The sequence below is a fragment of the Papaver somniferum genome, chromosome 10, assembly GCF_003573695.1.
Source record: "Papaver somniferum cultivar HN1 chromosome 10, ASM357369v1, whole genome shotgun sequence".
Lineage (NCBI taxonomy): Eukaryota > Viridiplantae > Streptophyta > Magnoliopsida > Ranunculales > Papaveraceae > Papaver > Papaver somniferum.
Window position 1 is genome coordinate 79,184,009 of NC_039367.1, and position 22,264 is coordinate 79,206,272.

The following is a 22,264-nucleotide window of genomic DNA, read 5'->3' on the forward strand; positions in this document are numbered from 1 at the left end:
AATCACCTTAATCAAGTCAGAAACGGCGGTTAATAATAAATGATCGACATAGGCTATCATCGTCATTATTAATTAGGTTAAGATAGATAGATACTAAGCAACTTAATTCACCAACTAACCAAACGGTAACTACTATTACCTGAATCATTACAATCATTTTCTTTACTAAATCTCAACCATTAAATTAAAAACGCGTCAGCTATATTAAAAATCAGGTCAATTAATCTAACGATCACAAATCTTTCGCTACATCAACTCTTTTCCTCTTCTCTGTGTATAAACAACTCTTTCTTCTTCTTCACTTTCAGATTTTCGTCTTTCACCATTTCTCTTTCTCAGAGAGAAAAATTCAGTCTTGTTGATTGAATTTGAATTGAATTTTCAGCTTAATATAGAAGTAATGGATTTTTGATAAGGTTAAAATGAACTGATTTCTATTCATTCTTTTTTCTCATTTTTAGGGTTTTTCTTGTGTTGTAGTTATTTTGAGGATTTTTGTGCTTAGATTCTGAATTATATGAGGGCTTTGGATCTTAAGGCGTTTTTATTTACTGGGTTTTAAATATTGTTTGATTTCTTCTTTAATTGGTGATTTCAGTGTTATTGGATGTTTCAAGGAGGAGCAATCTTGTTGTTATCGTTATAGCGGATCGTTGGCAGTAATTGATTGTTCAAATGTGGAAAAAGGTACTTTATTTTTGGACTTCGATTTCGATTTAGATTTGATCAATTTTGGGAAATTTAAGTGGTAAGGTAGTGAGGAAATGTAACCCTAATTTATAGAGTACTTGATTTTTTTTAGGTGATAAGTGAAGAACTAAGATATCGGATCGATTCATTTTATTGTTTTGCTTATTGATTGTAAAATAAAGCTAAAGAATGGGTGAAGTGGATAGTATTGAACTGAAATTCAGAATTTTTGATGGTACGGATATTGCTCATACGAATTACGCTTCTACTACTACTGTTGCAACTCTCAAGGAACGTCTTGTTGCACAATGGCCTCAAGGTTTGGAACTTTTCCATTTTACATTCTTTATTTCTAATGATTTGGACTTCATCGCGCATTTGCGTTCTTTATGTTTAAATGTTTTGGATTGGCTTGCTTCTAGAGTAGAGAACTGGGTGGGGTAAAGTTTATGGGATCATATTCACCTGGCATACTGATATGCTGTATACCGACTAACACTGGTACTAAGAATCTAAGGTTCTTTGTTATTCTCTTGGTGTCATTTTCACTCATGGTATGTGAGATCAGCACTCTTTGGAACGTCCTACGCACTGAAACCTGTTTTAGCTGCATGGAGGAATCTATGTACTGATGTTGATAGAATGGGAGGTTATGCAGGATATGGTTCACACACAAAGAAAGAAATATCATATGGCTCTTTATCTCTAGAAGGTCGAGTATGTAGACATGTAGCTGGATGAACCTTGTTGGTAATGAATCGGATACTTGTTTTATAGTTTGCTTGGCTTCAATAGCGTTGGTTAAAAGTAGTGGGTACTAGTTACTCTTTTTTCCACAGCCATTGGTTTTAGTTCAGTCTAGAATAAGCTTGTACCAACAACATTGAACAAATATTCCTTGTGACAAACTAAATGAAGTTTGTTGTAAACGTTTGTCTTTGATGTTATTGGAAAGTCGGACTCGGTGTCATCATATATATGTATTGCTAAACTTTGATAACACTGGAAGCTGAAGAAGTTGGAGAATCAAAATAAAGTTCTTGCTTTGCCTTGACCTTTTTCTTAACTAATACCATCATCTGTCAGCAAAAATAATCGTTTTTCTGTGCTCAACTGACCTTATGAGAAAGTCTCTACCCTAACATGGTTATGCTCATACATCCTTGTAAAAATGTGGGACATGTCACAAGGAAAGTGAGGACATATTTCGAGTCAGTTCAAAATTACAACTTTACATAGCTATTCACTGGAAATGAACGACTGAATTACCCTTACTCATGAACGTTTATATTTAAAGATTGTTCTGATTTGTTCAAATTTTGGATTGACTAGTTTTTAGACTTTTCCTCATTTCTACTTCAAGTGTTTCTGAAATGCATTTTGTTTTTGCAGATAAAACAGTCATTCCCAAGTCAGTAAATGATGTGAAACTCATATATGCTGGAAAAGTTTTGGAAAACACCAAGACACTTGCGGAATCCAGAATACCATTTGGTGACCTACCTGGTGGGGTTACCACAATGCATGTGGTGGTGCAACCTTCTTTAGCTAGAAAGAAGACAGGTATTAAGCTTTCCTGTCCTTTCCACATCTTGTTCAATTTTCGAGTTCTACAATTGCAAAGTCTCAAACTATGTTAAGATTGTTCAGTTTATGATCATTTTAGAGCTTCAGACAGTACACTTCGCTGGTCAACTTCAGTTATGCATTCCCAAGGGAAAATCAGCAGTGTTATTTCCCTGCAAAACTGTCTGAAATTCTGGAGTTTGATTTATACTTTTAAGAGAAAAAAGAAAATCTTATGCAACATGGAATTGACTCAAGCTTAGTTCCAGACTGGATGACTTCTCATGTTCCTACAAATTTAATTGTGAATAAGCCCATTTGTCTAGCCAATAATGGAACAGAAACAATAATAAAAAGACGTACTTTCCTTCTTTCCATCTTTTCTTACTCTATTGACTTCACTATGTTTTTTGTTTTTTCTGTTGTCAAAATAGATAAGAATCACGACGATATACCAAATCCAAAAGTGTGCTCCTGTACAATCCTTTAGTTGCAGAGTTGTGTTCCTCAAGCCCGACATTATACAGATGACAATCCCATTAGATATCTCTTCCGTTTTTCTTTATATCTTTTTGTGATTGCCAAACCATCAACAGTATCCAGGTATTCTTACTGTTGCCATCTCCATTTGTAGTTTTTATTGTCGTCATTGTTTGTTCTTGTTGGTCTCGGTGTTGTAATCATCTGTTATGAAGTGGTGATGTGAGGCTCAACAAAATATGTACTGCTTCCTAAATGCAATATATACATCGGAAAGCTCTTATTTCCATCCATCATTTTTATTGGAAGTTTTACAATTTGCTCAGGTTTAAATTTGCCTCAAACAGATCCAGGTTCCTTGTCCACAACTACTGATAACAAATATTGAGTCAGTACTGAAACCTGGATATTACATCTTTTGATTGTTTTATGTATTTTTCTAGTATCCAACTGGATTATTGCATGGTAATTCTGTCCCAGTTCAGATCCATAGAAGAAGTGGATGTAAAATGTTCTCTTGGTGCTTTTAGTTACTGGCAGATCCACTGAAATTTCACTCCTGAACTATAATTAGCGCTTCTCCTCCCCAGTATCATTGAGTCTCTTTGAACAGCCAACATATTATGCACTGATTATAACAGCTAATTACAGAAACCCATTGAATACCAACAAACGAAGTAATGAAGAACTGTTGGAGTCAATTTTCTTTTCTTTTTTTGCCTCACAGGACTCTTTTACTATTCCAGTTGCATTGAACAAATACAATAGCTACAACTAAACAGAAAAGAAAAACAAAACAAAAAATGTGAAAAGCTAGGTGAATTTAACAGTAAAATGAATGGTTCAAAAAGCCTATAATTTCAATCATCTTTGTGTAAGGTTAGGATGATTTACACGACGAAAAGGCCATCCTCTCAAAAGTTCAGCCTTTGCATCCTCTCCCAAGGTCCCCTGAAGGCTGTGTATGCTAAATATCAGGGTTCCAAAGCTGTGTGTTGGCTCTTCTGCACAAGGCATGCTTTGCATCCAACTAAAGACTCGCAGTAAAGGGAGGAATCAGATTTCCCATGCTTTGCATCCAACTAAATAATGTCATGCTGATCTCTATCAAAAAAAACAAGTTGAGATTCTTCGGAAGAGTCACCAAAGCAGTTCTCCTTTCCATAACTTCAAAACCAATGCATTCTCAGAACCCAAGCAAGAACCTGAATAAATCGCTCAGTGAGATAATGCCTTCCACGCGCTTGCTACCGGCCTCAACAATTACAAGCCGTCTCACCCCTGATGAAATGACAATGTTAAGAAATTTTTTGAAAAGAAACAAGACTAGGAAAATAGAGGTACATTCAAGCCCTCTAGGATATAACACTCACCAGGATTGGCCAATCGCTCCATCACTTTATGAAGCGGATCAGAACGCAGACACATGTGACATCGCTGCCCATTGACGAAGCCATGAGGAGAACTTGCATCTTGGCCCAATTGCAGTGCCTACAAAGATCTTGATTATATGAGACTCCACCACCTGGTTAATACTTCCATTTGTATCGAATTTGCATCCCACAGTTTGACAATGTAGATTTCTAAAATATGAGGATCTTCAAAAGAAAAAGAATTTGTAGTCTTTGACAGATACTATTCTATCCACCACCCATATTGGATGTTTAACAGCATTTCAAGGAAAAGGATTCTACCAGATGTAAGATAAACCCAAAGGAAAATTTAGTGGAAAGAGATCCAATTCTGCAGGGAATAACAAGCTAGAGGATGGAAATCTAATCATCAATCATGATTAGGAGGATGCTAGTTTATGGTGTTACGTGCTAGTATAGGCGTGCACGTGACCCCCAAATAGCCATTGGATCATGGCATTCATCCTAAGAGTTCAACAGCCAGAGGATTAAAGCTCCTGGATGGGCATCACCCACGTCCAAAGCCATCGCGTAGGCCGCGAATAATCCACGATTAACTAGTGAGGTGTTCCTAGCACAGCTAAAAAGTTGCAACACTAGTTGCCTAACTAGTATTGCAATTGCTTGTCATGATAATTCTCACGTATCTTACCATATCACTTTCTCAAAACCGGTAATACAAGGTAAATATGTGAAAATGGTCATGACAAACAGATGTAATACTAATAATACAAGACAAAAGATGAGTGAAAATTTGACAGACCAGTAAGAAGAGAATGTTTACCTCTTATTTTTCCAATATTGTACAAGCACCCTATTGAGTAATCATAAAACTTTCGTCTGACAAGTGTTAGGACTTTACGACTGATGAGGAAGAGATTCCGGCTCATATAACCTTATGTGCTTGACTTGTTCACAAGACAACAATAAGTCTTCCCAATGTTAGTTACTTAATTGTTTATTTTGTAATTCGGACATTGAAACTTTGGATCATTTTCTTTCGCATTGTAATTATGCTTGGGAAGTTTGGTGCTTCATCGTGGCTACTAGGATCTATTGGTCAGCAGTGGGAACTCTTTTACAACAATAGACTTGGAGAAACAATTCAAGAGCTTTTGGAAGAAGAACAAAGGAAGCAAATGAGTTGATTCAAAATGTTAAGGGATCAATCATTCTATGGACTTCGGAAGAAGATGTCATTGAAGGAATCTCAATAGAACAGGTGTTATATCATTGGGAAAGAGTGGTGCATACGTAATCCTGTATCAATGTTCTGAGATTCCAGTTTTGGAATTATTGTAGATACTTTTTCTTTTAATATGACATTTCTTTACCACAAAAAACAAAAATAAGACGAGAAGGGTAAAATATAAATTTATGTCACATTCAAACAAGAAAAAGAGGTATACCTGGTAAATACTCATTTCATCTAGCTGAATCCGCGCATATGCTTTATCTTTAGCCAAAGCAGTAATGTCACTGTTAGATCATGAGAGTGTTACCCCTAAATTAGTTGCAAATAACTGGAAATATATAAAAATTTGATATACACTGCTTAATATTTGATCTTAAAAGCAGAACTATCTAGTACCTTCGAGAATAGATATCCAGTAGTGAGTCATTATCGTCAACTATTGGTATTGAACTAACTTGAGCTGCAAAGGTAGAAAATATATGAATACAATCTGAACAAAAACAAGAGACACAGTTGACAATTAAAGCAGAATAGTTTCATCCAAGTCTATCACATGGAACAACGACATAAACAATGTATTATAAATCCAGAGTCATAACACTTCATCTACAGCTAAAAGATGATTATTTCTGACCCTAATCATGCATTTGATCAAGAATAAGTTTAAAGGCTTGTACCGTATCATATTCGACATTATACTGCAAACTTTGAACCTTGCTTTAGTACAAAACATTAGGGCTTCAAAGATTAACTCAGAAACGAGAACTTACCCTGAATTAACAAGGACAGGGCCGAATAAAGAGATGCACTTGGTCTCAACATTGCCAAAGGTCGCCCATTAGATTCTCCAATTTTTGGCAGCCAAGTTCCCAAAGGAAATGAACAAATTGGCTGCTGCAGAATCGGCAATAAGCTGGAAGAATGTCTAAAATGCCTGCAAATACCTGGAAATTAGGAGACCAATTGGTCAGTAACAGTCTAGTATACAAAATACTGAGTCAAGAATAGAGCTTACATTTAAGAATTCCTGAAAGGGAAGCAATGTGTAGTAGCTGCGGAAATGAACCATCCTGTGAAGCGGAATGAATAATTGGAACTGTAGCCACATCATTTTGCATAATTTTAACTGAAAGATCCTTTAAGGAATCATATGGTCCCGCCTGTACATAACAAACAGTAAGATCAGAGGGTTATCTGAAGAACATCACAACCTTTCTGTAACTACTGAAATGTAAAAGTCTCTTCGTATATGAGAAAATCAGAGAAGGGAAATCGAATAAGGTAGATTGAAATGTAGGGCATGGAAGTTTCTAGGTTATAAACTGTATAACAAGTAATAACATTCCCTGAAGATGGAAAGTATTTACTACTGTGTCAGAAGGAGAACGCCGTTGTCTTGTTGATATGTTATGAGCCTTGACGGGCCTTACCAGCTAAGGCGCATCACCTTATTTTGGGTTTTGTTTTTATCTGATCAGTAACTAGGTGTTGAACTGTTAATATTTGGGAAGGGAGCCACCTGAAAAACTTACTTGGATAAGACGCCTAGGAAACACCCTTCCATTTCCGTCGGTTTGTCTTTTAATATGCATTTTCCCCTCTTTCCAGGCGGCTATAGTGTGTGTCTCGAGCTCTTCCTCTGTCAAATTTGATCCATGGCCAAGCTGCAACTTAAGGTGTCAGAAAGCAAATCAAGAAAGTCAGGAGTTCACACAATGAAAGCTTCTTAATGAAGCAGTTTTGTTTATCATTCATCTGATGAATATCGCTTATCCACTATATGTCTATATTCGTAAACTATGAAAACAAATTTTTACATGATTATAAAGATGCATGTATAGACAGATCTCCTCCTCATAATTGACAACTTGCTGAAAGAGCAACTTCAATACATGCCAACATTAGAAGAATATATATATATATCCATGGTAAAATTACAGATTTCCGACATACCTCTCTCAGGATTAACACAAAGTCTGATGCAGTAATAACTCCAACAAATTGCGCATTGCAGAAATCCCACAAAGGCGCCACGGTTATTCCCTGGAAATGAGCTTTGATTAAGAAAATGAAATATATCTAACTACTGTACTTGTCACAGAAGGTAGGTTCTCAATTCCCACTTAAACCACTCTACGGCTTCACAGACTACCTATAACCTGAACGGAATGCTAGTGGATTCCTAACGAAGAGAAAATACCTGCTCATAGAGTATGTGAAAAGCTTGCTTGACAGGTAAATTAACATCCAAAGCAATGACCTGCACCAATAAAGACATTAGAATCAGAATAATAAATATTTCCGACATCAGACCAGAATAAATACCAATATGCAGGGTCTAAGAAGGGGAAGTGAGGCATTCAAACCTTGCCTGACTCAGGGAGCAACTCGTAAGCTGTATGAGTCGACAAAAATACTGAAATGCGGCGACGAGAGACCTCCAAATCAACAGAAGAAACATTTGGCACTGCCTCCTGCAGTGTGTCATCAATTACTGTCACCTGTTCAAAAAATCAAAAGTAGCACACAATTTAGAATAATGTACCATGGTGTTTGAAATTAACAATCAAACTTACATGAAAAGAATAATTGTGGTGGATAGAATTTAGACTTATCACACTTTCAAGAGCCTCCTCATCCACATCCATATGGGATCTGGACCGAGGTGTCTCTGGAGCCAAGGTTAATGGAAACGGATCAGGTTCCCTAATTAGCCGCCTAATATTCACTATCCCATAATTCCCAGAAACAATAGGAAGACGCTCATCATGCCGCCACTCTCCATCAACAAAAAACTTGTACTGCGTGTGACAAGAACACATCAGTCTTCGTTGGTTATATCAGTTCATGGACAATTAGTATAATCGTCATAACAGCAACGAACTTTGTTAATTAATGTGCACGACTAATTAAAAGTTATTTGTCCGTACTAACCTGATGGTATCCTGGCGGTAAGCTGAGAATAGCCTGAAACACCAACGGGCAACCCTCCACCGGGGACATTGGTATAGACTCTGTCCACCTAAGTTAAGATTTACATAACATGCCCACATTCAAGATATATAAGCAGGGCACATACAAACAAATCCAAATTGTACAACACCCAAACATATTCAAAAATGGGACACCCATAACATACCGAAATTAGAAACATGCAAATTTAAGACACAGCTCACCTCGTGAAGGAGCCACTAATAAAAACACTTGTCCCACCATACGGCCAAACGAAACGTGCTGGAATTAAATTAACACCCGTAGCAGCTCCGACCGATGATTCCGACACAGAATCTGCTCCCAAAGAGTACATCCCTAATCTCAATTCACTGTATAATATAACTTCTTAATTCAATAACCCCAATTCTTCTCTTCTAACTATCACTTCTCACAAAAATCACCACTTACTCACATACTAACCACATTTTGAACATTGAAATCCAGAACCCAGGCTTTGATTTTCCTTCCAACAGGGATCCTCTACAATTAAGCAGAGGATCCCTTAGCAATTACACATCTCTCATTCAGATCCAAAACCACCTTATATGCAGAGATAAAACACATAAATTTTTCAACAATGAATCCTCAATTAAACTCAACACCCAAGTTCTATATTCGTTTTCAATCTCTAAATATCCAAATTACTCAATATTTGTTTTAAGAATTCAACAACATCTGGTTCTCTCAACCTTAACGAAAATCAAAGAAAAAAAAAAGGAGATTTTATGGAAACGGATAGATTCTATTCTATAGGGTAAGATAATCAAAACCCTAGATAATAAGACAGAGAAATAAGAACCGAATAAAATTGAATAGTCATGACATTGTTTGGATCTACGATGGTTTCAATGCTTCTTTGCCCGCTAACACAAGAAAAGAGAGAGAAAATTACAAGACAAAAATGAGAAATGAAAAAACTAATAATAACATAAAAAAAAATAAAGAGGAGGAAACGTTTTGGACTGTGTTTGGCTTACACACAAACAAAAGTTTTCCTGCATTTTAAGGTAGAAAAAGGTGCTTTTAACGAAAATGATAGGGCACTCCAATCCACTAGTTACTTACTCCCTTCGACCGTTTTATTTCGGCAGAGTTTTGGCTTTATTTTTTTTTATTTTTTTTTTGAAAAGAAGAAGTTTCATTATTAATAAACAGAAATTTTTCTTGGGTAACGAGTCCCCACCGAGTCATTCATAACAATTACATTAAGGAAATCAGGATGAGTGTGCTCCCGTATGTGGGTTGATGTTCTGTTACTGATTCCAATCCCGTGTTGTAATTGTTTTTTTGCTGCAAAGTCTGCAAGTCCATCCGCCGCTTGATTCGCTTCCCTATATGTGTGTGTTATCACATAAACCTGTAGTAAACGGAGATGTTGTTGTATTTCTTGTAGCAAAGTTCGTATGATCCAAGGCGCCTCAGAGGGGTCCTTCGAGACAAGTGTTAACAGCGCCGTTGAGTCCGTTTCGAATTGGATGGTGTTCCATTCTTTGATGGTCGCCATCCTCACAGCTAGTAGTAATGTCCATGTCTCTGCCACGATTGCTGTCGTTTTTCCAAGTGGTGTTGTCATAGCCATAATCACTGTACCAGCTAGTAGTAGTGTCCATGTTTGGCTTTAGTTCAGTAGGAAATATTAATAGGTCCTAAAAATAATAGTATTAGAGTTAGTTTGGTCCAGTTGATCCAGTCAACTGTCTGTTTGGTCCTTTTTAAAAATATTTATTATTGTTTGGTCCAGAAAAGTATTGTTTGGTCATAGGGTGCACAATACCCACGCGGGATGATGTCATCAATGATGTCACGGTCCTTTAATTGTGACGGAAATACCCTTTTTCACTTTTTTCTCTCTCCTAATATAAATAAATAAATAAAAACTTAAAATTTAAATATCTTTTGAACCATATGTCCAAAAATGATAAATTTTATATCTTCGGAAAGCCCTCAACGAGAGCTATCCAACGAGTACCATTGCCACTATATTTCGGTGCTTTTAATTTTTACCTTATTTTTTAGCTATAAAATGAACTATTATAAGAATTCATTCTATAAAATGAACTACTATAATGAATAATTATGCTAATTAGTTCATTTTAAAAATTGAACTCTTAGGATTAAATAACATACTAATTCATTCTATAAAATGAACTATCATACGACTTCATTAGATGAAATGAACTGGTGTAATCAACTATTATTACGAGTTCATTCTACAAAATGAACACCTATCAAGGGTTCATTCTACAATATTAACTAGCTATATGAACTGGTTCATTCTACATAATGAACTGGTATAATGAACTAATATTATGAGTTCATTCAACAATATGAACACCTATCACGAGTTCATTCTACAACATGAACTACCATTTACGAGTTCATTTTATAATATGAACTACCATAATGAACACCTATTACGAGTCCATTCTACAATATCAACTACCATACTTAATTATCATTACGAATTCATTTTACAACGTGAATTATCAACCCTACAATATGAACAACCATTATGAATTCATTCGACAATAAGAAACATCTATCACGAGTTCATTCTACAATATGAACTATAATAATGAACTACCATTACGACTTCATTCTTCATAATGAACTACTTTTATGAGTTCATTCTACAAAACAAATTACTAACATATACGAGTTCATTCTACGAAATGAATTGTTATAAGTAGAATGAACTATCATGTTCTAAAATAGTGTTCATTCTCGGAAATGAACTACTATTACACCGAAAAAAATAAAATTCTGAAACATAGCATAATGGGTAATCGTTGTGTAGATATTATCGAGACCTATCCGAATATATAAAATTTATTAATTTTCGACTTATATCTTGAGAGATATTTCATTTTTAAGTTTTTTATTTATTAAAGTTAAGAAGACAGAGAAATTTGTGCAGAGAAAATAAAGAAGAGACAAAACTGAAAGAAAAAACACGTGAGAAGAGAGAAAATATTAAAGAGGGTATTTTAGATATTCTAACATATTTAAATAATTAAGGACCAAATGGAACTCCCTTTTTATTGGTGGACCAAACAAACATGGGACCACCTAAAAAAAGACCAAAAAATATTTTTCCCTTTAGTTCATTTATAGGTCACGCACCATCCGCAGATATGATATTATTCGTTCCTTGAAAGTCAGTTTCATTACCAACATTATTATTTTTTATTTGCTACACAGAGAAAGACACCAAAATTACAAAGTAGAAATATCGACTTCCATATATAAGGGGTTTGGAGGAGAACCGTCACATGTTGGAGTGATGGGTTAAGGTATACTTCGCCATTGCGTGAGCCACAGTGTTCCTATCTCTTTTGTTGAAAACAACCTTGAATTTAACAACTTTTTTCGAGTGAGTTCTGATTTGTATAATGAGTTGATGCGGTCTCCATGGAATATGATCATTCTCAGTAGTAAGCACTCTAACCACTATCTCAGCATCATTTTCAATAACCATTTAGACTTGACAGAAAACCCAGCAACTAAGAGCACTGCTCTTATTTCAGCCACACTTGGACTCATCACCTCATATGCGATAATACCGCAACTTGTGAAATTAATTTCAGAGTCTCTAGCCACCACTGGCCACCCATATTTGTAGTTATTAAATGTTGCATCTACGTTAACTTTAGTTCAATCAGTATCAGGTGAATTCCACTTGGTTGTCATCTCCTTTTTGTGCACCCAATGGTCATGATGTTCTCCCTTTGGTAGAATAAGAACATAATAGTTACACCAGAACATATCATCTTTAATTATACTTTGGATAGTCTTTTATTTGTCGTTGAAAATTTTTTCATTCCTGTTTTTCCATAAAGCTCATATAGCACAACTAGCAATCTTAAACACTTCGTAATTTCCCTTCTCAACTAACCAACCAGCAATGATCTGTTTACAGTTCAAACTCGGTACTGCTCAGTTCTGCAACCCATAAGAGATCCAAAAAATGTTGTAACATACACTGGACAATGGAAGAATATGTGCTCAATATCTTCAATGGCTACCCTACACAGTCTGCACTCTTGTCTGATACCATTTACATGTTTACCAAGGGTTTAAATAAAGCTAACCCATCATGCAGAATTCTCCAAATGACAATGTGGGTTTCAGGTGTTAGGGCTTTAATGCTCTAAAAAGTTTTCCAAGGGAAATTGTCACTAGAGTTGATTGAGGAATTGGGTCGTTTCTCTTTAAGATTTTTATAAAAGATCAAGAGAACGTACCATTTGGGTGGAGTTACCAGATGAGTTTGTCTTTTATAGCTTCATATGCATCTGGTATATATACGTTCAAAATTTGAGTTGTTGAGTGGTCTTGAAACAGTTGGTTAACAAGATTTGCATTCCATCTAGTGGGTTCTTGGAGTATGAGATCTGAGACTTTGTGGATGTTCCCCAAGGATATGTTATCTTTCAGCCTTGTCATGTTGTTGACGTGTTTATTGAGCCAAGGATATTTAGTGGCATGGATTCTTTCTCCATTACCAACACTCCAAATGCACTCATCCTTTAAATTGACTCTGCAGCCAATAATGTCTTTCCACGTTGAAGAGCTTCTTGAGTTTGTTGTCACTTCCCAAAAAGACTTATCTCGGAAACTTCTAGAAGTTTACATCCAAATTTCTCTATCAGAGTTCTATTTAGATGAGTCGAAGATCTAATTCCAAGCCTGTCATTTACATTTTCATCTAAGAATTTATTATAGTTTATGAAATGACTCTTTCTGGTGGTATCATTGTGTAGTTACCTAAATTCGGTGAGAGCCTAGAAGTGGGATTCTAGGTCTGAAAGTGAGTTACGGGAGGTTGAGCACGAACAGTCTTCGCCTAAACCACGCACAGTGGCCGTTCAAAGGCTGCTTCAGTCACAGGGAATGAGGCCTGGTCTTAGGGAAGGAAGCGGATAAAGAGAGAGATTAGAGAATTCTAGGGTTTGAAGAAGAATTGTTGTTAGAGTTTATGAGAAAGTTGTGTGTTAGCTTGGAGAAATAGATAACCTATTTATAATTGAATTCTCTAATGTCAGGTCGGTGAAGATAGGGATTGTTTGTCGTGCGGAGAATTTTTCCCGTCTCTTCAAGAGCATATAAAGATAAATTAGGCTGAGTTTCTCTCGTTATTCCACCGCTTTTACTCTCTTATACAGTGAAAAATAGGTCGGGTATTTCTCATACGTGTCGTATACCGCTAGACCAAAACCCTAATTGATATCCCTCCATTCGTTTGAAGCTGAGTCAGCCTTTGGGATGATGTGTTGAGAGAGAGATATTCTATTTAGCCGAGTTGGCCAAGATAGAGATATATTTTTGATTTGTGAGAATGACTAGGATGAGTCACGTGAAAAGACATATAATGCCTCAGAAATCGTGTGTAGAGTGTGAGAGAAGCTGAGGTTGAGCTCACTCTCTTCATGGCCTGTCACATATGTCATGTGGAGACTGTATTATTTCTTATGGGTTCCTTTGTTGAGCATGCGGAGATCAAGGGATTTTATCCACGTTTTTGGATAGACATGTATAGTTCAGACCCATTTTACTAACCGTGAGTGTGTTTGAGACGCTGAGAAATAGGCTTGATCCCTAGCTGAGTCTTGTGCCCGAGTCTTACGCATGTATAAGACTCTTCAAATGAGATGTTAAGGCAACCTGAGGCTTGGCTGACGCGCCTGAGGTTGTATGAGACTTGGCTGACGCGACCGAGGTCGTCTGAGACTTGGCTGACGCGACTGAGTCTCTCTGAATTCAGCTAGAATATGTTCGGGAGAAAGGAAAACTTGCACGCCTAATAATGTCTCTGCGAGACTTCGGCTCACTTGTCTTTGACCAGCGTATCTTGCAGAGATGTGTTAGGAGTCAATTGCGTCTGTATTGTGGGGCCGACATGACCAGTGTATCTTGAAAGGACGTTCTAGGAGTCTGTCGAAAGGGCCAAGAGGCAGAATAACCAACGTTTCTCGCGGGCATGTCCTAGGAGTTATTCGAAAGCCTCAGTAAGTTAAGTCAGAACTTAGAGTAGACATGACCAGTGTATCTCACAACGATATACTAGGAATCAATCCTTGATCTCAAATAGGGTGAGTCTTGCTTACAGGGGACATGTATGTCTCTGCTCTGGGTTATAAGTCTGTCGGCGACGTTTTTACGCATTTAAAGAGCCTACATGACAAGCAGTATCTCGTTGAGGATGTATACTGAGAATCATGGCATCACAACCAGATGCGTCTCGCGAAGAGATGCTAGAATTGTGGTTGTTCTGATTCATAACTCTGTCGGATACGTTTTACGTTCTACAGAACCTACGTGACTAGCAATATCTCGTCGAGGATGTGCGCTAGGAATCACGACATCACGACCAGTAGTGTCTTGCGGGTTCGTATACTAGAAATCTTGGCTATGGGTTCCTTGAAGGCCAAGGGCTTAATTAGTCTCTCCGGAAAGAGTTGAGTTTTGTCATATGGTCTTGGAATGACACTTTTCCCCATTATCCAAATTTCACCATCTACATTAAGTCCCCTACTCAGAGTAGAACCTTGATTGTTCTATGATGAGTATATAGATGGTGGCAAATCATTCAGATGCAAAATTATAATCACTCGTTCTTTTAGACTCGTAGAGTCCCAGAATTAATACTTAGTCCTCGTTTGTTATGACTCTGAACTTAGAATCGAATCTGGACTTGAGATTTTTCAGGGATTTTGCGTCGGGAGGTGCTACTGGCGTGATAATGGAGCCTTAATGAAGCAAAAAATTTCCGTCTTGAGATACTAGACTTGCAAATTATGGTTTCTTTTGAACGGCTTCCTAGGCGTGATGTTGGTGAAGAGCCATGAGAAAATACAGGCATTCCCGTTTGATTTGGGAGCCCTTATCACCTACAGATTCTGAGCACCTAAACCCTAATTTCTCTTTTTATGTCTGACTCCTTCAGACACTCTGGAGAGGCTTGAAGAAGCTTTGAGGGTTTGCATCTATCTTGTGTGGTCGGCTCCTTGTGTGATGAGAGCTTGTTTAATTTCTTGTACTGGCCAGACATCTCTTTTTTAGATAAAATACATACTTTTGAAACTAAGGGTATTTTCGTGAAAAATCACTATGAGCTTCTTCTTTTTTGGCATGAGACAGGCCATGATATTCCCTAGGAATGTTCATGTCTTGAGAGAGGGAGAGAGACACGTGTTTGGTCATGCCTTTGGAAATTATGAACTCGAACTTCCTTTTGAGCTAAATTCCATTTATTTTCTCTGAAATTTTTCCTTTCTCGGTTCTGTTTCAATCTCATTCTTCTTTGAACACTTAGATAAAATATTATTCACGTGTATGAGGCCTTCGAAATGAGTAGGGGAGGGTTTGGTCAGTCTCTGGCTGTGCTAAGGCCTCCTTTTTTGAAAATACTGAAAATTGTGGAATAAGGGTATTTCGGTCAAAATCCCTTATGAGCTCGTTTTTATTGAAGGGTGATGATAGAAAAGGGTTAAGAGGCATCCATAAGATCCGTTCATGTAAGTTAAAAAGGTTCTGCTCCTTTTTTTTTTGAGAAATCCTTTTCTTTGTCAAATTTTTGAAATTAGGGTTATTTTCCTCAAAATCCTAATTCTCTTAGACTTTGGTGCCTCCGAGAAATTCCGAGAGAATGAGTGACGTCCCACTGTCTTGGAAGAACATCCATGTGCGTGGGAGGGTCTTGGCCACTGTTTGGAGAGGTTTTGGAAGAAGGGAAACCCTAGGTTTCTTTATTTGAGCCAAATTCCTTTAATTTCCTCTTTTGGCTCTAATTTCATTTCCTTTTGCTTAATGGCTTCCCTTTTGACTTCAGAAATCCCGTCTAAAATTTCAGGAGTTTTTCAAATTGCACTTACTTTGGTGTTAGGGCCACATTTCCTAGCTCGTTTGTCCGTGTGAGGTGCCTTTTTGGTATGTTGTTGGGAAGACATAGTGGAACATATTTGGTTCAGAAAGTACCCCCGCAATTCCTTAGAGATTGTCATCAGTTTTCAAGTCTTCGCGCTGGAATGTGCGGCTGTCTGTTTTCAAAAGGAATCCTTGTTGCATTTGAACTCTTGATGTATTGAGACTCTTAGAAAATGACCCCTTGGAGTGTTATGACCTAATTAACCTTCCTTAGCTTGTCATAGGTCGTACATTTGACCCCCTTGAGCCAAAACGTATCTGTGGCGTGCTTATACGTTTTTACCCTTAGTTACGAAGAAAACATGTCTTCTCTTGATTCTTCATGGAAATATAAAACCACGTAAACTCGCGAATATCCTTGAAGACGTGGATTAGGTTTATTGAAATAAGGGTAGGGCTCTATTCGTAAGAACGGGCTTCACTTTTCGTGAGACTTGACGCATCGTTGTCGAGCAAAACCCTAGTTGTGCTTTATATACGTCTTCAACTCTTGTATTTTTGATATACTTTATCTAACTCCTTCCTTATTTGTAGGCTCAGGTTATCTATGGGAGACAGATTTATCTATCATCATAGACTTTTCTGTGTGATACAGATTTGTTTATTAAAGTCTTCGACTTTGAGTCGTAGAAACTCTTGGTTGTGGGTGATATCTGCTAAGGGAATCAAGTGCGTAGTATCCTGCTGGGATCAGAGACGTAAGGAGCGCAACTGTACCTTGAATCAGTGTGATATTGATTAGGGTCCAACTACAGTCCATACCGAAGTTAGTTTGTAGTAGGCTAGTGTCTGTAGCGGCTTAATACAGTGTGGTGTTCAATCTGGACTAGGTCCCGTGGTTTTTCTGCATTTGCAGTTTCCTCGTTAACAAAATTTCTGGTGTCTGTGTTATTTCTATTCCGCATTATATTTTTTTATATAATTGAAATATCACAGGTTGTGCGTTAAGATCAATCAATTAGAATATCCAACCTTTGGTTGTTGATTTACATTGATTGACACTTGGATATTGGTCTTTGGTACCATCCAAATTTATCTGTCTAGTATTTGATAAAGACTCGCAGATTTCCATTTTTTTTTTCAATTTCAATTTTTTTTTAAACCTACCCGTTTGGACGTCCGTTGCTCATAGAACTTTAGGAGATGTTGTACAGAACTAATGATGACATACAGATAGACTAAGATATCTCTCTCTAAATTACATGACTTCAAAAAACTGAAATAAAAGACTGAAACTTGTCTTGGGCCCAGTATGATGATGGAGGTGCCCCCTTTCTGATTTTTCTGACACTATAAAACTGATCTTCCTGATTTTTATTTTTTTCGATACTATAAAACTGAAAATAATAATTCCTTCCTTTTTTTTTGACGGGGGTTTAACATAATGACGAATTTGCCCCTAGATGATTTTCTTTTTATTTTTTTTATTTTTCTGACTGACGAAGGGGCCAAACATAATGACGACTCTGCCCCTACTTATTTTCTATCTGACACTATGAGAGAGAGATATTGGACTTCTAAAAATTCTCCTTGAGTTTTATGAGCGTTCGCCGCCCTTAGATAGATTTGAGTACTTACCTGGGTATGGTATTTCTTGGGTCGAGTAACACTTGTTGGGCCTGGATCATGTTGGCTGCCCCGATCAAATGGTTGAACAATTCTTCTATTCTGTACGATTCTTAGATCTTCTCGGAATTATGCTTGCTTCATCTTCTTGAAACCTATGTCTGAAAAATCATTCATTACCTTCTGATTAACTGCATTCTTGAACCTTATGCTGGGAAAATCATTTGTTGTCTTCTGATTAATTGTATTCTTGAACCTTTTGCTGGGAAAATCATTTGTTGTCTTCTGATTAATATCTTTTTTGAACTTTGTGCTGGGAAAATTATTCATTACCTTCTGATTAATTGCTTCCTTAAACCTTATGCTCTGATTATTATTCATTGTCTTCTGAATATTTTCTTTCTTGAACCTTCTGTTGGGAAAATCATTCACTTCCTTTTGATTAATTGCTTTCTTGAACTTCATGCTGGGAAAATCATTATTTGACTCCTTATTAGATTCTCCATCATTTTTCAAATTTAACAACACGGCCTTGTAAGAAACTGATTCCTTAGGTAGAGGATTCGTCGTCTTGCCTTTATTTGGTGGAAAAATCTCATCTTCATGTGTGTTGAATCTCTGTTCCTTCTTATCGTTGGACTTCCACATCCATTCTGGTCTTAACTGTCGTGGTTTATTTTCTACTAAATTCACTACTTTAGTCTTCTGTTTTGGCACATTCTTGCATTGTATCCACATTTTGGTTGTATTCATTTTCTTTCTCTGAGGTGCCCTTAAAGATTGATCTCTCTTTCTCCGATTGACAAATTTTACTTCTCTAGTCAGTTCAGGTTTTTCTTTTTGGTGGTTCCACAGTCCCTGCGGCTTGTCAGTATTCTCAAACACTTTACTTATACCAGGTATATTATTCTCCAAAATATTTTTTCTGCAAACAAAATCTTTTTCGTTTTTCAAATTTTATTGGATGTTTTGAAATATTGGAAATAAAAGACGACTTATTTACAAATTCAGGTGGTGTACCCTTAACTGGTCTGATTGATCCAACAGAATGAGTTAGAGACTTACCTGACTCAACCTCTATTGTTCTTACCACTTTTTGTTCATCTCCCTCTCTTGTAGACTTCAATCTGAGTGATGGTTGTGTAGGAGGCATGACTACATTTTTATCTCTGAGATGAGGTGGCTTGTAAATGGGTCTGCTTCTTGCTACATTTTGAACTTCATCACCACCGTCACTTTTGAACGGATCCTCCCACCTAGATGAAGATTGATTCGTTGCATAAACTGGACCAGGCAAGATATCTGAGAGGTAGACTGGACTTGCGGGTGGCGGAACGGGATAAGACAAGATCTCTGAAATATGAACAGGCTTAATGGGTGTCGCCCGCTTTTGTAGAAGGTCAGAGATATGCACATGCTCTGCTGGGAATCGGTTGGATTTTGGAACGTTCCTCGGTTGCTCAACTCCATAATAATCTGCCATTAATTCAGACAGAAAAACAGGACGATTAGTTGAATTAGATGAATTCACAGTTTGTACCTGATCCGTGAAGAGCTCACTAATGTGAACAGGTCGATTGACAGCATATTCTTGATTGTAGATTGAGTCGGCTGAATTTGTACGGTTTTCTGCCAAGACAAAATTAACCATGGGTTCTATTTTCTGATACATTTGTGGGTGCTTTTCCTCTGCAAAATTCCTTTGTGGACGTCCATGTCTTCCCTGATTCCAGTTCTGGCTCTGCCCCTGGTATGGTCCTGTGGGTGATGCAATTACTGATGCAACTGACATAATATTCACTTGATTTTCATCTGTAAATATGACCCTTCCGCAATTATTCCCATTAGAGTCCTCCGAGTTTGTCAACCTTGTCATTTTGCCCGTGTCCAATGCATTTTCAATCTGTGAACCCGCCTTCGATAAGGAGTGTAATGTTGGATGGTAAGATGATATCAAAATGTTCCAATATTCATGGTTCAAACGATTCATTATAATATCTACCATCTCTTCTTCGGTTAATTCCTCATCGAGCTCTAACGACTTAGTCCTCCAACGTGGAAAGAATTTTGTAAATGCCTCGTTAGATTCTTGTCTGACCGCCTCTAAGTGTTTCCGAGTAAACTGAATTTCAGGGACCAACATAAACCGTCTCACAAACATATTGACCATATCCTGCCAAGTCGAAACTAGACTTGGGTTTGTGTTCATTAGCCACTTTAAGGCCGTACCGGTCAAATTTCTCTGAAACAACTGTACTAATAACCCGTCACAAATACCCAATGGTTTTAAGTACCCAACCGGAAATTCAAATCCAGGAGGCTAACGAATATCGGGATAAGGATATAGCCCATGTATATCTATTGTACCCCCATCCATTTTCTGTAGAGTCCTCTCGATTTCTTTAAGCCTCTGGGATAATTGTCTTCCTTGTGTTGTGGTCTCTGCCATTTCATCAAAATTTTCATCTTTAACATCTTCAAAAATGTCCTCTTCAAAATTATTCTTTTTAACCTCTTCATAATTATGATTATTTTTGTCATTTTCCATTTCAGACCCTACGTATTTTCATGTGGACTCAACAATAGCCTCGAGAGTAAACTTCTTGGTCTCGGCTTCCAATTCTGTGAACTTGGTATCCAACATCTTTTGGATTTGTTCGCACAACCATGACATTGCCCCAGTGTCGATATTCATTTCGGATTCTATAGTCATGTTCCAGTTTCAAAGGAAACCAAAAAATATATGGTAACACAAGGGTGCTTATGCCTCGGATTTTGTGCACTAATGAATGCAGTTAATGCACATGCATGCAGGTTTTACTAACTCTTGGGTAGGCTTGGGCTACCTTAGCAAAATATACCGCAGATGTAGCCAAAGGCTAGTATTTAGTACTGGGCTAAAGCTTGTGGTGTTCGACTGATAACGCCCAAAGGGTTCAACTTTACTAACCACAGATTTTCCTAAGATTCGGACTCGGACGATGCAAAATGAAAATGTAAGGTGAATGGGTGCGTGCAGTGTGTGTGTGCAACACCGAGTAGTGTCCAATCAAAACCCTAAAATCCCAAATATGTTTCAAGTTGGATTGTCAAATCCCCAGTGAAGTCGCCACTGTAGATACGTCGAAATCGGTTAGAATCTCTAAATATCTAAATGGAAAAATACACAAGAAATTATTATTATTCAAAGTCGCCACCCAACTTAGGGAGTTGGGACCCAAAATATGCACTGGTCCAATTTACGAAGATAGGTCCGGGAATCAAGATACGGGTTAAGAAGATGTGAGGCACTTAACCCGTCCAATCCAAAGATTAGCCTATACTTTATAATTGGAAAACTAGGGTTTGGATAAAAACATATAAAATAAATTTCGTATAATGCTCGCCTGCAAAATACCCAAAATATTAGATATATACTCCAATGAATAATCAAATCGAATTCTAGAACAAAAATATTGCTATGATTATTATTTTATTATTATTGTTATCTATTTTAATAATGCAAAATTTTTAATCCTATGCAACATGAATCAAGACTATTACCAAAACTGGATTAATGTGATCAAGTCAAAGATTCATATGAAACAAACCGAATGAATCCAAACAAGATATTATTGTTTGTATCAAATGCCTAGTATAGTAACCTATTAATTTGGCTCATAGTATTAAGCTTAAAGCTATAGCGGTTTCATCTGTGTGTATGTGCGCATCTAAACAAGGTAAGCAGCTCACGTGAGATTAATCAAATAGTGGATTAAATAAGAAGGAATAAAGAAACGAAAAGAGATGGACACATCTATGAGGATTTAAACATGAGAACAAAGTTGGATAATAAACGAATTTTATTACCAGTTGCGCGTTTTGTCGCCTGTTAAAGACGCAGTTCGAGATGTAGAAACCTTGGCACCAACCTGCTTTCGCTGCCGTACAATTATGATGTTACTGAGATGTAGAAACCTTCGCAATAGTGATCTTGATTTGATTCTTTAATCTAGAATACTTGTTGTTGTGAGAAGAAAGATTCTTTGCGAGTTCCTCCTTTTCAGTTTGGAGTTTTTCAATCTTTTCACGATATCTATTTTCAGAATCTGCGAGCAAAATACAATCAATTATTAACTTGATGAAAATTCATAAGAAGCAAAAGATTAGTAAAGAAGAGCAGTTAGTAACCTTCTCTGTCAGAAATCATATCTCTAATCAAGGATGTATGCTCAACTTGGAGACTAACATTTACACCTAAATCTTTTCTAGCATCATCTAAGATTTTCGCAGCCCAAACAAATTCATCCTCACTACTTATAAGAAGATGAGAACGAATTTGATTTTTCCTTTCGCAGAGTTCGATGTTCTTACAGTTAGCTTCATCTTGTTCAAGTTGAACTTCAAGAAGAGCCTCTTGGAATTTCGCCAAAGCCTTGGCACCTTGATCATAGAT

General features: G+C 37.1%; 2 protein-coding genes across 11 annotated transcripts; one reads left to right on the forward strand and one right to left on the reverse strand.

Moving 5' to 3' along the window:
- The first annotated feature begins 257 nt into the window (after positions 1 to 257).
- On the forward strand, positions 258 to 3,050 carry LOC113318743 (membrane-anchored ubiquitin-fold protein 3-like). 3 transcript variants are annotated; one of them, XM_026566978.1, is made up of 6 exons: positions 258 to 416; positions 599 to 687; positions 803 to 1,009; positions 1,259 to 1,402; positions 2,083 to 2,253; positions 2,691 to 3,050. In XM_026566978.1, exons 3-6 carry the CDS (start codon positions 880 to 882, stop codon positions 2,744 to 2,746), a joined length of 501 nt encoding a protein of 166 aa, XP_026422763.1. In that variant the 5' UTR covers positions 258 to 416; positions 599 to 687; positions 803 to 879; the 3' UTR covers positions 2,747 to 3,050. The 3 variants fall into 3 exon arrangements, with proteins under 3 accessions (XP_026422763.1, XP_026422765.1, XP_026422764.1); XM_026566980.1 differs by lacking the exon at positions 1,259 to 1,402 and having other exon boundaries at positions 260 to 416; XM_026566979.1 differs by lacking the exons at positions 258 to 416; positions 599 to 687 and adding an exon at positions 1,113 to 1,191 and having other exon boundaries at positions 874 to 1,009; positions 1,349 to 1,402.
- Positions 3,051 to 3,394: 344 nt separating this feature from the next.
- Positions 3,395 to 9,318, reverse strand: LOC113318742 (sucrose nonfermenting 4-like protein). 8 transcript variants are annotated; one of them, XM_026566976.1, is made up of 14 exons: positions 8,758 to 9,318; positions 8,520 to 8,666; positions 8,278 to 8,365; positions 7,920 to 8,144; positions 7,710 to 7,844; positions 7,544 to 7,603; positions 7,297 to 7,386; positions 6,876 to 7,013; positions 6,359 to 6,503; positions 6,114 to 6,287; positions 5,740 to 5,803; positions 5,558 to 5,627; positions 4,110 to 4,261; positions 3,395 to 4,017 (listed from the first exon to the last, which is right to left on the reverse strand). In XM_026566976.1, the coding sequence occupies exons 1-13, from the start codon at positions 8,769 to 8,771 to the stop codon at positions 4,148 to 4,150; spliced, it is 1,464 nt and encodes a 487-aa protein (XP_026422761.1). In that variant the 5' UTR covers positions 8,772 to 9,318; the 3' UTR covers positions 3,395 to 4,017; positions 4,110 to 4,147. The 8 variants fall into 8 exon arrangements, 7 of the variants coding, with proteins under 7 accessions (XP_026422761.1, XP_026422758.1, XP_026422757.1 ...); XM_026566973.1 differs by having other exon boundaries at positions 4,110 to 4,227; positions 7,962 to 8,144; positions 8,758 to 9,316; XM_026566972.1 differs by having other exon boundaries at positions 4,110 to 4,227; positions 7,959 to 8,144; positions 8,758 to 9,316.
- Positions 9,319 to 22,264: the final 12,946 nt, after the last annotated feature.

Bases quoted from the DNA above. Each gene is read 5' to 3' on its own strand.
- LOC113318742 (XM_026566970.1), bottom strand. The intron at 7,845-7,919 runs GTAAGTTTGATT...TTTTTTGAACAG, and splicing joins ACCACAATTATTCTTTTCAT to GTGACAGTAATTGATGACAC. The intron at 4,018-4,109 runs GTGAGTGTTATA...TCATTTCATCAG, and splicing joins GGAGCGATTGGCCAATCCTG to GGGTGAGACGGCTTGTAATT.
- LOC113318743 (XM_026566978.1), top strand. From the start codon at position 880: ATGGGTGAAGTGGATAGTATTGAACTGAAATTCAGAATTTTTGATGGT. The intron at 1,010-1,258 runs GTTTGGAACTTT...ATGTGAGATCAG, and splicing joins TGTTGCACAATGGCCTCAAG to CACTCTTTGGAACGTCCTAC. The intron at 2,254-2,690 runs GTATTAAGCTTT...TTGTCAAAATAG, and splicing joins TTTAGCTAGAAAGAAGACAG to ATAAGAATCACGACGATATA.